The 14,309-nt window shown below is 52.3% G+C and overlaps 6 protein-coding genes across 6 annotated transcripts; 3 read left to right on the top strand and 3 right to left on the bottom strand.

Moving 5' to 3' along the window:
• Window positions 1-175: 175 nt before the first annotated feature.
• Window positions 176-1,122, bottom strand: YPT7 (Rab GTPase ypt7; the record flags this gene model as incomplete). The annotated part of the gene is made up of 7 exons (XM_051442777.1): window positions 176-285; window positions 341-443; window positions 491-535; window positions 585-764; window positions 813-908; window positions 991-1,044; window positions 1,093-1,122. 7 exons carry the CDS (start codon window positions 1,120-1,122, stop codon window positions 176-178), a joined length of 618 nt encoding a protein of 205 aa, XP_051306365.1.
• Window positions 1,123-2,254: 1,132 nt separating this feature from the next.
• On the top strand, window positions 2,255-3,165 carry J4E86_002215 (uncharacterized protein; the record flags this gene model as incomplete). Its single annotated transcript, XM_051442776.1, has 2 exons — window positions 2,255-2,312; window positions 2,375-3,165. The coding sequence occupies 2 exons, from the start codon at window positions 2,255-2,257 to the stop codon at window positions 3,163-3,165; spliced, it is 849 nt and encodes a 282-aa protein (XP_051306364.1).
• Window positions 3,166-3,598: 433 nt separating this feature from the next.
• On the top strand, window positions 3,599-4,706 carry J4E86_002214 (uncharacterized protein; the record flags this gene model as incomplete). Its single annotated transcript, XM_051442775.1, has 2 exons — window positions 3,599-4,196; window positions 4,246-4,706. 2 exons carry the CDS (start codon window positions 3,599-3,601, stop codon window positions 4,704-4,706), a joined length of 1,059 nt encoding a protein of 352 aa, XP_051306363.1.
• A 631-nt stretch (window positions 4,707-5,337) lies between these two features.
• On the top strand, window positions 5,338-6,762 carry J4E86_002213 (uncharacterized protein; the record flags this gene model as incomplete). The annotated part of the gene is made up of 1 exon (XM_051442774.1): window positions 5,338-6,762. One exon carries the CDS (start codon window positions 5,338-5,340, stop codon window positions 6,760-6,762), a length of 1,425 nt encoding a protein of 474 aa, XP_051306362.1.
• Window positions 6,763-9,212: 2,450 nt separating this feature from the next.
• J4E86_002212 (uncharacterized protein) lies at window positions 9,213-10,568 on the bottom strand (the record flags this gene model as incomplete). Its single annotated transcript, XM_051442773.1, has 1 exon — window positions 9,213-10,568. The coding sequence occupies one exon, from the start codon at window positions 10,566-10,568 to the stop codon at window positions 9,213-9,215; it is 1,356 nt and encodes a 451-aa protein (XP_051306361.1).
• A 3,010-nt stretch (window positions 10,569-13,578) lies between these two features.
• RPL22 (60S ribosomal protein L22) lies at window positions 13,579-14,095 on the bottom strand (the record flags this gene model as incomplete). Its single annotated transcript, XM_051442772.1, has 3 exons — window positions 13,579-13,705; window positions 13,761-14,002; window positions 14,084-14,095. 3 exons carry the CDS (start codon window positions 14,093-14,095, stop codon window positions 13,579-13,581), a joined length of 381 nt encoding a protein of 126 aa, XP_051306360.1.
• Between the last annotated feature and the right edge of the window lie 214 nt (window positions 14,096-14,309).

The following is a 14,309-nucleotide window of genomic DNA, read 5'->3' as shown; positions in this document are numbered from 1 at the left end:
CTAGGTGACAATGACCCCATCCGTGATGATAGATTACAGGAGTAAGAGATCCTCCTGCTCAAGAAGCATGTTCAACACCAAACTCCATGCGAACTCCAGATGCAAGACGGCATTGCGGCAGATGAGGTTCCATTGTCGGTTCTCATAAACGTCGCTTATTTCGTGATGGCATACACTAGCATGCGCAACCGCCTTCGCTGCCCTTGAGGTCGATCGGGATTGTCTCGGGGAAGTCGTTGCTGAAGTCACCCACGTCCTCCTGTGCTAGAGCTTGTCGTGCGATAACTACGGATGTCAGCTTCCGAAAGCGGGGATTCGTATGACTCTAGGTCTGGCTTACCTTCAAAAGCTTGCTCGACGTTGATGGCCTCCTTAGCACTGGTCTCGAAGTACGGGATACCACCCTTCGATTGGCAAAATGTCATGGCGCGCTTAGACGAGATCTGGCGCTGTTAGTATGAAGCCTTGAACGGTCGCTACAGAGACTCACCATCCTTTTGCTCTCCTCCACATCGATTTTGTTGCCAATGACAACCTGTCCGCGTCAGTACAGATGTACACCCAATCTACCCGTATGCACCTACAAATGGGAAGCTCTCAGGATCCATCGGGCTGGCCTGAACCAAGAATTCGTCCCTCCAGCTATCCAGGGTATCGAAACTCTTCGAGTTGTTCACGTCGTATACGAGCACGCAGCAGTCGGCACCGCGGTAGAAGGCAACACCGAGCGATTGGAAGCGCTCTTGACCGGCAGTGTCCCAGAGCTATCGTACGTCAGTAAGATCCAAGCGCGCAGATTCACATGTACACACCTGCATGGTAACCAGCCTGTCGTCGACCAGCACTTCCTTGGTCAGGAAATCGGCACCAATCGTGGCTTTGTAGCTTGCGCTGAACTTCTTGTTGACCTGTAGAGACAGTATAAGCCAGTATTCATAGCCTGTAGCTATCACTCGTGTCGTGTATAGCTCTACGAGGGGTTCTTCGTACATATTGGTTCATCAAGCTCGTCTTGCCGACCCCGCTGTCTCCGAGGATAATGACCTGCGCGCATTAGCCGTGAAGGCAAGACCCCGTCGGGAACTGAAATACCTTGAGGAGGACCTTCTTCCTTGATGCCATCTTGTAGAGAGTGTGTGTAGGTAGGAAGACGAGGTACGGCGCGGTCGATTCGAGGCGCGAAGCTAGATGCTTCGAGGTGGTGCGGAGTTGGCTGCGCGGATACTAGGCCGAGGTAGAGGGTATGCGACGCCAATATTTAGGTCTCCGGGACGTTGGTCGAGTAGGGAAATCAAGGCACTGCGTTTATGGCGCAGATACGGTGAGGATAGGTGCAGCTTCGTTACCAGAGATCGATGATGGTTGATGTCAAGCTGGGCACGGACACAACGCTAGCCGCCCGTCCCATGGTCTGAGGTGCCCACGTCAACTCACGCGCCCACCTGACACCGCATTCACATTGACCGTCTACCCCCGCCGCTGATCCACGACTGTCCATGAAGGAGAGCTTCATCCTTATATCAATTCCCAACAGTTGCTCGTGTCATCGCCAATCTCCAACCTGGCGCGACTGAGTACCTAATCGATACCTCCAGGGATACCAGTAGATCACCTAAGCGGTAAAGTTTAAGGCTGCCAGTACGGGCCTGCCCAGGTGCTCACACATCGCTCGTAGTACTGAATTCACAGTGTCAAACCCTCAACTTCTCTACGATTTTTGAACACCACACCCGTAATTACCATCTTGAACTTGTACGGCGCTTCCTTTAAAACATTTGGATGGCATCAAACTGGACAACGTGCTGTATTTATGCTCGAGAGATAAGCGAGAATTTACTTGAAAGCTCTTGATATGGTAAAACGGCCCATCATCACATGAAAGAACGCCGTATTAAAGCATTGAGATAAATGAATTCTAAATGTATTACTCCTTGAGTATAGCATGAACACTTTGCTTTGCTAGACTCTGCATGTTTGGTCTCTGATAGCAAACTTACACAGTCAAACTATCAGTGATCTACTAAGTTTCGATTGTTGATTTCTGATCGAGTGAACTGGAAGAGACGCGATTCGGCCAGTGAATGCAAACACGTCTTGGCAGAGCGTCGATTTCACTATAACTGTAGTTTCGATAGTGCGTTCTTTCCTCGACCCAGCCAATACCACTGATCCTTTCCGCATCAATCTAGAGCGTCACAGCTCCAGAGATCAGTCCTTTGTCATGACGAACGCGGATCCCCTTCACTCGCATTTCATGGCGCTCACTAATATCGGAGGCACTTTGTCCGAGCAGGAACGTATACAGCTGATCAGTAGGTCGTTAATCGCCCCAAGCTCTCGTTGTCTTTGAGAGAAAACTGACTTGAAGATCTAGATACGCTGGTATTTCTGGTCCGTACCGAGTATCCTTCCGTCGCCAGTGTTCGCGACGTCAACCTGGTCACTATCCAAATATCATCCGACAGATATCGCATCGACGTAACATCCCGCAAAGGAACTATCATCTTCGGGTGGGACGTAAGAACACGCATTGAGGTGCTCGAGGGTCTCCGTGATGCCATAGAGAAGCGAGCAGCGCAAGTGATCTTGGAAACGAGCGGGCCACGGAACGGACGTGTGCTGGCAAAAGACCAGCCAAAGTCCCATAGACAAGACCCCAAGGCGTCATCGGATTGCCTGAAGCATGAGACTGACAAGTTTCTTACAAAGAAGGCCGATGGCGATTTTGCAAATCTAGACGCCATGCTCGTGAAGAACGACAACAATCATCAGACCCGGATACCTTTTCGCGCCGGTCCAAAGAGAAAGGCGCAAGATCAGAACGAGTGCACAAGGAAGAAATCCAAAGGAAATGACTGCGTCATGAATGACGAAATACTTGGCGAAACAGAAGAGGAAAGGATGTCAGACCATGAAGGACATGAGGAAGCGATGGACAGCCAAATCGAAGGCGAACCAGAAGACATGGAAGAAGAAGACCCGCCTCCGTCTGTCAGTGCTGTGCTTGCAAAATATGCAGCTGGCGAGCCAAAGCGTCGAAAGTGGAGAGGTCGCACGGCTGACACGCCAATGAGGCACGATATGGATGGCATTGCTGAAGGGAACGTATCCGACGACGAGCAGGTCATCATTGGAGAGGATAGCGACTTCTGGCGCGAACGGTAGATACTACGCAGTCAACAGGCGGAAAGCCACGCGAGTGAAGGGTGTTTGGTGGTGGTGTTGGGTAGTAGCTGCCCCGGTAGCGGGAGTGCGAAGTCCGGCGCTAGCAGCCTAGCAGTCGCGATCATTCTGCGCGCATGTCCTTCGCTTTCTCACTCGTGTCAATGATGTCCTATGCACAGCGTTGACAATTAACTCCATTCTACATGAAATCTCGCTGATGATCGATCTTGATGGGTCTTGATGGTTTACTCATCCTACGCCGTACACGATGGTCTCTTCGCAACTTCCCCGTGCGGGGATCCGTACGATAGCCACGGTCCTGGTTGACGACCAGCTGCAACGCAATTGTATATGACAGCGCATCGGGGTTGAAACTCATTTCTGTCTTTTTACCTCTCATTTCTCCTACCACGCACACATTGTTACTTGGAAGATGTCGCAAACTACTACTACCGGAACCGAGACGATGCGCCTGCCAGCAACGATGAGAGCATGGCAATGGTCAACATGCGGTACCACGCTCGAGGAGGCAATACAGCTCAATGAGTCAGTACCGCTGCCGACAGCGAAGCGGCCACTTGCAAGTGGAGAATCTCTGATTCAGGTTCACGCTGCTGCTCTGAACCAGGTCGACTACAAGCTTGCAGAACTACCCATCGTTGGGCGAATGGCCATCCCTAAGCCAGCAACCCCCGGACTTGATTTCGCTGGAAGAGTCGCTGAAGTGGGACCGGATTGCGACCTCACGGTCGGGCAAATGGTTTTTGGCAAGCTTGAGCCGAAGCAACAGTTTGGCACATTGGGAGAATTCATCATCGGTTCAAAAGCGGGAACGGTGCCAATGCCCGATGGTATCTCAGCGGAGCAAGCAGCAACGCTGGGAGTCTGCGGTCTTGTTACATATCAGTGCCTCGCACCGAATGTAAAAGCCGGTGACAGAGTACTAATCAACGGTGGTTCAGGTGGTACGGGTACTTTTGCCATTCAGATCGCAAAAGCTCTGGGATGCTATGTCACAACGACCTGCTCCGGTAAGCGTCCAACAGTCGCGACAATGATGCATTTTCTGATCCCTCACAGCCGCAAATGTTCAGCTTTGCAAGGATCTTGGGGCCGACGAAGTCATCGACTATCGCCAGAACGATGTACCTACCATTCTGGCAAGCAGCTCAAACCACTATGACATGGTTCTCGACAACATTGGACATCAGTTTGAGCTATACTGGAAATCACCCTCCTTCACAAAACCTGCAGCGAAGTACGTCCAGATCGGATCTCAAGTGAGCCTACCCTTTATCTACGATCTCGCATTCCGCTTCCTGGTACCGACGTGGCTTGGAGGTGGGCAACGGCGATTCTCTTTCGGTCTTGCTTCTACGAACTTCGAAGACTTCACGAAGTTGGGTAAACTTGTTGCGGACGGGAAAGTGAAACCTGTCGTGAGTGAGGTGTATGCTTTCGAGCATGTACCCGACGCTTATGAGAAGCTCAGAACAGGCAGAGCGAAGGGAAAGCTGGTAGTCAAATTGGGAGTAAAGTGAACGACTGGCTGAAGCGAGAGCAATGCGTGCCACCCTCCAGATTTGAAGCGAGGCCAAACTGTGGGAACTTGTCGTTCGATGGCCGCAGTTGTGTTCGCGCCTGTAACCGAATTGCTTGCTGTGCACAATCTGTTCAGCCTCAGTTCGCAGAACCTCCCAATGGGGGATTAGTGCGCGAAAATGGTAATCTGGATAAGAAAAGGACCGTTGTTGCCATTCGCTCAGTTTGCGTGGACGCGCTCGTGGCGGCGCTAAGGCTGTTTCAGGCAACGAGGAGGCTGTGTTGAACGCCGATCTGCCTCAGCTGTGTATACCAATACGAGCATACATTCTACCAGGTTCCATATGGATCGATTCCAATATTTCGAAATGACATGTGGCAGTCAAGAAATAATGCAGTCCTACCCCGTTACTAACAAGAAGCGTGCGGACAAAATCGCGGATGTCACAGAGAAACTGTGACGCGCCTATATTACCCGAATACGTCTACCTTCAAAGCGATATGAGCGCCACATATTCAAAACAGGCAGGCAAAAGAAGACAGGAAGCCAGTCCGGAAGACAATGCTGAAGGAAGGAAACGGCTTAAACCAGCCATCGACCCAACATCATCACTGTGTACGGGATGTCAAATGCTTGACATCGACAACGTTTTCGAAGCGGCCCTCAAGTACTACAAACGCAGAGTGGACGATCCAGACAAGAAGTCGAAGCTCTACGAAGCTAGCGATGGAAGGCACTTCTACGCTGATGCAGTCTCGGTGCATCGGTTTGGCACGAGGCTGTCCAAGCCATCAGATTGTCCCTTGTGCGACTTCCTTCGATCTGTCAGAGTCCAGCCAGATATACATGAACGCTACAAACTACTTGCGTTCCCTAGCACCGATGCTTGGCTCTTCAATGCAGCTCGGGTGAGAACCGCGTTTAAAGATCCCGACTTCCTCGAGGAACGCCACGATACAGTATTCATGGCAGTCGTGCCAGATATAGAGTCGATCCCACCGACCGGGCACGATGCCTCATGGCTAGATTACGAGATTCCAGCTGTGGGGGCCATATTCTACAAGCCGGCTGCCGAGCCCAGCGACGGTCTCAACCAGAATCTGCTTGGAGCAAGAGAGCTTAAGAGTTCATTCGATCTTGAGCGGTTACGGTCATGGCTCGATTATTGCCGCAGTGGACACGGTACCGCCTGCAGACAACGTGCATCGGAAGAACCGGTAACCAGAGGCTTTCGTTTGATCAACTGTACCAAGGATCCTCCCGAGGTTGAAGACAAGCCGTGGGGAACTCCGTACGCTGCTTTAAGCTATGTTTGGGGATCTACACCCGCCGATCTGGAAGACTGGCCGGCAACTGTCATGGACGCAGTCGAGGTCACACGCAAGCTCGACTTTACCTATCTGTGGGTGGATCGGAGCTGTATAAACCAGGCGGATCCAGAAGAGAAAGGCTACCTAATTTCGAGGATGACCACAATATATGAAGCTGCTGAGTTCACCATCGTAGCAGCTGCAGGAAATGGTGCTAGCCATGGTCTTCCTGGGGTACGGAACACACCTCGCAAGCCACAGCCAAAGTACTACGCTGATAGCGGAAGTCTGCTTCTTTCTATGCTCCCTGACCCGCGGCGAGAAATACTCCAATCGCAATATTGGACACGCGGCTGGACATACCAAGAAGGAGTCCTCTCTAACCGCCGCATCGTCTTCACAGAACACCAGTTCTATTGGGAATGTCGATGTATGGCCTCGAATGAAAGCGCGGATGTGTCGCTGTTCCACCAACCCATAAGCCATGAGAACGATCCCAACACCATTCTGGTAGACTTCATGTTGAGCGGCATATTCAAAGGCGGTGCATTCAGCGGAGGCAGTAGTGCGCACCAGGGAGACTTGGTCATTGCTAATGACGAGGAGTATCGGCTGGACTATGGCTTTCCTGTCGTTGAGGAGATAACCGTTGGAGCGCAATTGCGAGGGCTGTGCGAACATATGCGTGAGTTTACGAAACGACGCTTGACACAAGCTACAGATACCCTGCCAGCCTGTAAGTAGTCTGCCTTGGCACTGCTGGTGTTACCAATACTAAATTCTGCGCCATCTCTAGTCCAGGGTGTTCTTGGAATGTACGAACAAACCACATCGCTGCATATGTTTCACGGAATACCTTTGTGGACGGGCGACATTGCTGGAAGCGCTGCCCCCGCTCAGATTACCTTCGCCTTGGCGATATCGTCATGGTTTCACCGCGCGGGCTCGCATCAGGCGATGTTTATCTCCGAAGCATGTATGCGACGTAATCATTTACCTTCGTGGACCTGGTAAGAGAGCCGTTGCGCGAGCTGCGCGTAAGACATTGACTGACTTCGTATCTTGAACTTTAGGGCTGGCTGGGGCGGTACAGTCAGTTGGCGGCTACCTCCCAATACTGAATATTGCGCTTATCTGAGTGATCTGATCAATGCCACAAGCCCAAGTCTCGTGTGGGGTGCGAATATGTATCTCTCTCATCCTGGACGTCCAGAGGTAGTACGGCTGTTAGACCAAAACTCGGCGCTTCGTCTGGCCAACGGCACGTTTTCCACACTGGAGATAAAGAATCCGTTTCTCTTGAACAAGTTCCAACCGGTCAAGGAAGTAAATCGAGAATGGTCGTGGGGCAGACTGGTTGGGAGGATTGGTCGCGAACGGTATATGTCTCACCGTGTTGACAAAGCCACAGACTGGTGGAGGATAGGTGGTCGCCTCGCTTTCACCAGCATGTCAATTGACATAACCCAACAAGAGTGGACTGCCAAGCACGGCTCTGGCGAGTTCATAAGTGTTTTGATCTTTGTTGGGAGATTCCTCGATGTTGAGCACGGGTAAGTGTATCCGTACGAAATGTATATGAGACACACACTGACCTCGTACACCTTGATGTAGCGCGGCACGGTTTTTGACGTTGCGAAAGGTACCTCATTCAAATCCTGTTGTGTGGGAGCGAGTCGGCATGCTTTCTTTGGTGCTTGGCTACATAGGCAAGACCCGGAGCGTTTCGGGTCTTTTTTACCTGACGCCAGCTCATACTCGGAGTGGTTCTATAATGATCCAATGAATTAGCGACTGTCGCGACTAGATGTCAAAAACGATTGTGCAACCTTAGGAGTTGCTGTGAATACCCTGGGGCGTGTGCGTTCAAGAAATACGGCTAGCGATGGCAAGATCGATGCTGCAATTCCAAAGGAGTGTACACTTAGTGCTCTGTAGAAACTCAAGGTGCATACGGTTCGTTGAGGATATACTTCCAGGGTGGTGATGGGTTAGACAAAGTTCGTGATGTACGTCATGTAGCCGCACCCCACATATACCTTGGCAACAGCATCCATGAGCCGACGTCTTCACACGCCCATCCCGTACTTCACCCTGAACGGCAGAGGCGAAAATTGAAAGAAGAGCCGCGATCCTCAAGCTTTTCAGTGACATATGCACAAACATGCAGAAGGTTTCGGTCTGGGCTGACGAGCTCGGTCAAAAGCTGATAACCTAAATAGGAAATCCCACCCAGACATGTCGCATCTCCAAACATGGAGGAATTCACATTCCCATCTTGTCGCGCACGTCCGAGCCCTGGCATGCCAATTATTCTAGGCCGGCAGCCTCAAAAGTACCGGTTCGGTAGAGAAGCCCGACCATGCGAGTGATCCCCGACAGGGGCCAGGGTAAAAGGTGTTAGGGCGAGCAGGTAATGTACCCGCTCAAGTGCATGTTATGTGTCACTGGCGTATGGTACCGAAGTGCCGATGCGAGGTGTGCTGGTACCATGGTGCATGTATCAGGGATGTGGGGAGTGTGTTCTAGAATACTGGCTAGTGTGGAACGTGGTTGCAGGATTTTCATGTGGTGGCTTTGTGGTACGAGTTGTAAGGGGCGAGTATCGTGAGATCCATTTTAGGAAGGCACTTCCGATGTAAGGTACTATGAAGCGGTGTGAATTGGTCTGCCTGATGGGTGGGTCCGGTGATGCTCTGTGAAGAAGTGTACGCCATGAACAGACCTTGCGCGGCCTCAGCGGCTCATGTATACCTCTCTGTTCATGTGCCCAGAGGTGAAGCTAGTCAATGATTTGTGAGTTACTTCAAGAAAGCATGAGCCAAAGATATGTCAGAGCGTAGAAGTTGATTCTGCTTGTACTGTGTATTACTTGCTATTATGCTAGTCACGAATTGTGATCTATGAATTGAACTTTTCTTTGTGCCAAGGAAAAACGCCTGCTGGATGTCCATTCGATGCAAGAGCGGCTCAGCCTGAGCTCAACCCGAAAACACCAGCAATGAGCCGAACGCCGTAAAAAAATCCAATAAGAGTGGCGAGCATGTAAACGCGACGCCGGGTATATCCTACAGTCCACTAGTGATAGTTCCAAGCGAAAATAGACCAATGGCACAGTAAGGAGATTCGTGAAGCGTCGATGATCTCATCGTAAAATGGGGTATAAGCGAAGAAAGGAAATAGGAAGCTCGCAGCTATTGCTCCAGACTGAAGCTTCCGGAGCGGGAGCTGCTGTTGGAGAAAGGAAATTCGCAGTCGTCGACGTAAGTCGGGGGGCTGATAGGAACGTCTTCGTAGAGAGGAGGTTGCTCCTCATCCCAAGCAATACCCATACCAGAGCGCTCAGTGAGCACGAGGTGGAACTGAGTGCGGAGAACGCGAGCGGCGCCAGTAGGAGTGGCTTGGTTGAGCTTCTTGAGGGGTGCCCACTCTTCAGCGACAACCATCTCAATGATGAGGTTGTGCTTGACGCTCATGCCGCTTGGGCTCTCCATGTCGCAAAGAGGCTTCAGGCCGACGTTGCAGGCGGCCTGAAACTCGACGTCAATCTCGCCCTTCTCAAAGTCGGTCTTCCAGCCAGTCTTGACCTCCTCGCTGGCGATGGCGCGAACATCCTCGTGAAGGACACCCTTGCCCTCACCCCCGACCTTGGAAATGTGCTTGGCACAGGCTGGAGCAATGAACTTCTGCGTCTCCTCAATGCGCCAGTTGAGCTTGCGGAGCCTCCATCGTGTTTGTGAGTCTCCTTTGTTCTGCACGATACCAGATAGGCGCATCTCAATGGGGAAGTCACCAATCGGGTGGATGACCGGGGGTAGCTTCACTGAAGCGGTAAGGTTCGTGGGAGGGAAGATGCGAATAGAGTGCTTCTCGGCTCCGGGAAAGATGGCGCGCTTGATGTCCAGATTGCGCTTGTAGGTAATCTTACCCGATGAGGTAGTAGCAACAGCGGAAAGGTAGTAATCGACTGTGGCGAGGCTACCATGTGTAGTCGCAGGCAGGTGTCCCGGCAGCAAGTGGCTGAAGGGGAATGTGTGTGGGCCATGACGCAGCGAAGTAGGATGCGTCAGGAACTCCCACTTGTGGATTTCGGTGGTTTGCGTGCTGCAATCGGGGCAGTGTGGGGCGACAGGCTTCTTAGTGGAAACGATGGCGAGCATGCGCATCTCGAATTTTTCCACGGTGACGTAGGGGTCATGAACGTTGATGACGAGCTGACCCGAGAAAATAGCGCCGGTCGAAGACTGGGGGCTGTTGTAGAAGACAATGGGCGGCGACTCAACGCTCATGTTCATGGAAGCCGCGCCCTGAGCCTCAACCTTGGGGCTCTTCTTGACTTCCTCTTTTTCTTTCGCATGCTTGTCATGCTTGTGGCGGTTGAAGATGTCCATGACGAGCGACTCTTCCGACTTTGACTTTGCTTTTACGCGGGGTGCGTCGTAGGAGTAGACGGGCGGAAGCAGGCCTTCAGCGTGCGGTTTGATGTGGTCCAATTTAGGCAATGGCGTGGGAGCCACCCTCGCGAGGGTGCTCAACAGGCGACCGGGCATGTCTGATAAAGAATCCGGGGTAGGGCTGAGATTGAGTGACGTGAGTGGATGTTGGCAGGTTTGAATCTGCGAGATAAGGAGCTGTCCAATGGAGTGAGGGAGTGGGCCGAGATCCGATATGCAGGTGCAGCAACTGTTGAATGCGGCAGCGTTCAAGAGTTAACCTTGTGGGAGTGGAGGTGGTTATAGAGAGTCTGTGGCAGGAACATGTTCTAGCTGTCAAAGTAACCAAAGGGGTAGCTCGGGGTAGGGCGTAGTCTTATTTAAAGGCGTTCAGCATTTTGAGGGAAGTTTTACATGAGAGAAACTCGATTTCGCATGATTTCATCGGTTATACCAGATGCAGGGATTGCGCACGCCACGCTAACGGGTTCTGGCAAGCACACCCCTGCGCCTTCCATGGAATTTTTGGGTCAGGAGGAAGGAACGCACGGCCTGCCGCTCTCGCGATCGCCCAGTAGCTGTCGTGCCTGCCAACTAAAAAGACGTCAACACCTGGGAAACCTTCTCAGCTGAGCTGGTACGAGAGCGTCGTGATTGTCGCGCCTTATACCGGTGTATGCAGCGCATTCCCCATCACCATGCATAACCAAGCGCTCGCTGCTGACCGCCGATTCATCACCAGGCCGAACGCATTCCGAATTCCAGCTCGTGCTTTGGCCGCCGCCAACAAGCACCGTGGTGGCTTGACTATGCGGCCAACATGTGTGACTCGCCGACGGCCATTCACTTCAGCACACATTGTACCAGAGAGTCTCCACCCGGAAACCCTGGGGTGCTCGTCCATCGCAACGGCACACTGTCCGCCCGCTAGCCATCATTCGCTGACGCACATCTGATGCGCTGTTCCCCGCAACATGGCGTTCTGATCGCCTGCAAAGTGCGACTCTGGGGACGAATATTCGAGCATCTCCTCGGACTGCCCATACACCGGCGCGACTCCCCGCACTCCTCAAGGGCGCGCATCGTCACGTCAGGAGGTGCACCTGACACGTATTTGATGACCGCTTATGCGCCCTACTCGACTACATTGCGCATTGCTAATTGTGCAACGTCTTCGTCAATCCACAGTCATATTCGTGCTCATCGTGATGGCGACAGATGCCAAGCCGCGCCGGCGTTAGGTAATGCAACGAGTTTTTCCTACACCCACCGTGGAGCGAGAAGAAACGCTGACTGGGTACTCCACCTGTCCCAGATCCTTTACAGCTTCTTTGCACACTTTGGCGTTCCGGCCCGATATTGGCTGTTACCTACGATGCGTCGTGTCAAAGCCTCCACTTGTTGAGGGACCAGACTGGTCTACATTACTCGATGGAAACTGCACCGGTTCCGATCACGCAACCACTTTCGCGTCGGAAATGCCCGACGAGTCCATGTGGATCAGGGCAGACGAAGCCTCCAAACACCACCTAGAAATCTCACGATACTTCGCTTAACAACGGCGACGCTTGCATGGCGTCCGCGATCTGCCAAGACTGAAGCGCCCGATTCGGTAAAACAATTGCATTCTCTGCATATCTCTGGTTACCTGAACCATACACTGAGTCCATGTGGCGCACCCATGGTTCGTTCAAGGATCTCTTTCCCGTTGACATGTGCAACTCAGCATGCCACGCGTAGCTTCAGGGTTAGAGTCATCATGGCGAAATTTGACCTGAAACTGACGCCATCCAATGGCCCGTGAACGTGTCATGGCGGGACCACACTGGCAGCACGAACACCATTTCACCGCTTCTGTGGTTGCTGAATGCAGACACAACTCGCGGTGTCTAGACCTCTAGAACGGTGCCCTGCATTGCGGCTCTCTGTAGCCTCATCCGGGCGCAAAGCTTCGATCTACGACGGGCCGATTCGGTATACCTCTCTTGATCTCCAGTCCAGTATTGCACGGCGCTCCCGTTGTGGCGCTTTTTGCATCGGGGTCTTTTCCGTCGTATTAAGGCTGTTATTGTCACGAACCAAAGTAAGCATCATGGCTTCTAGCTTCGTCGGTCTCGCTTTCTGTACTGAACGCCGAGCAACCCCGGATCGGAATGCGGAGTAGCATCCGGAACATATCAAACTCATCATTCCGAGAACCGCTTGTTTTTCCTATAGCACTGCCTCCGGGCATATTCAGAAATCTCTGCGCATGCCACTGACAGCTGGACAGGTGATACACGCAAGCGCGTCACCAGGACACGTCTGAACACGCCTTATACCAAGTGGATCGCGTTTGGCGAGACATGGTTTTCTCGCAACGAGTGTACCCGCACCAACGCATCGCTAGTACCCGCATAGGAACAGTACCAAGATCTCCCACGTACGTCGATCTACCGTGGACAGAATGCAACAGCTTTTTCTAGTACATGTAGCAAGATTTTCCACGCCCCATAAAACACCAGAACGGCGCAAATCTGCATCCTCACTTCCTACCTGGAATAGCTTCAATTGAAGACATGGTGGATTCGACGTCTCGCTGCATATCTTTAGACGACGTAACCCACTTTCCATCAAATCACCTTCGGACTCAGCCGCTATTCGTACAATTGGAGACGATGCGCTGTGCTTGAGCTCTTTTTGCAGCTGTGTTCAGGATCGCGACTGAGTAGGCACGACGCATGCTCCACAGTCAGCGCTTGCGCGGAAGATATTGCAACCTTCTCCTTAGCATCGTGTGGAGTAAGTGGGTACGGCATTCGATTCGAGCTAAACGTGTTCTCGCGTGTGACATCGCAAACTTTTCTTAGGGATCCCTGTTCCTGTAAACAGACTCACGCCATGTATCCCCACCGTCAGACTCAGAAAACTCCATTAGCGTAGAACGAGTGTTTCGGACATCGCGTTGAAACCAGGACTTTCAAAGTAGAGAATAAGTCACGCATGAGCATGCAGTTGAGGAAGTGGCAGGTGCATCAATTCATTAGATCGTGCTACGTGCCATGTAGACCTTCACCCATCCTGTTGTCCGAACCCTAGACTCCATACTATGCAAGCCGTGTTGGTATCTTCAAGTGGTATCGTAGATCTACTCGTCGTCCTCATCGGCCTCGTCGTTGACGACGTTGAAGAAGCGGAGCTCGTAGACGCCCTTGGAGGTGGAAACGACGCGGAGCCAGTCACGGAGCTGCTGCTTCTTGAGGAACTTCTTGGTGCTGTCAAGCTATTAGCCAACATCCTTCCCTCTGAAGCGCCAGGTGTTCAACATACAGGTACTTCAGGTAGCGGCCAGAGAACTCCTGGTGCGCAATGACCTCGATCTTGCCATCGCCCTGCTGGCTGATCTGGATGGTATCACCAAGGTTACCGGTGCGGCCCTCAACCTTGATGCGGTCGTGCAGGAACTTCTCGAAAGCCTGGATGTCGAAGATCTTGTCGTTGACGGGCTGCGAGCAGTTGATGATGAACTTCTTGGTGACCTTTTGGCCCTTCTTGGCGGCAGCGGAGCGCTTCTATAACTTGAGTACTTAGCCTACTGTTCTTGTGCGCGTGGGGTGCTCCCTTGCGCTGGACAGCAAAGCGGTTGTACGTACGGTGGTGGACATTTTGGCGGTATGGGGAGGGGAGCGCAAAGAAATGGATATCCTGCGTCTGATTTGGAGGGGTTGGAGAATGAGTGAGTGTCGCGCGGTGCGCCAGAAGTTCGAGCAGTTCAAAATTGTCGGCACGATGGTGGGGTACTAGTCCCGAAGGGGCTAGTGGCGCCGAGTGTTCGAGTAGCTCGGTACCTGAGGTCATCATCATCGTTGTTGATGCCTC

The sequence above is a fragment of the Alternaria arbusti genome, assembly GCF_024043155.1.
Source record: "Alternaria arbusti strain BMP 1465 chromosome Unknown scaffold_2, whole genome shotgun sequence".
NCBI lineage: Eukaryota > Fungi > Ascomycota > Dothideomycetes > Pleosporales > Pleosporaceae > Alternaria > Alternaria arbusti.
Note: the sequence above shows the minus strand (reverse complement) of the source record. Positions and strands in the feature narration are given on the sequence as shown.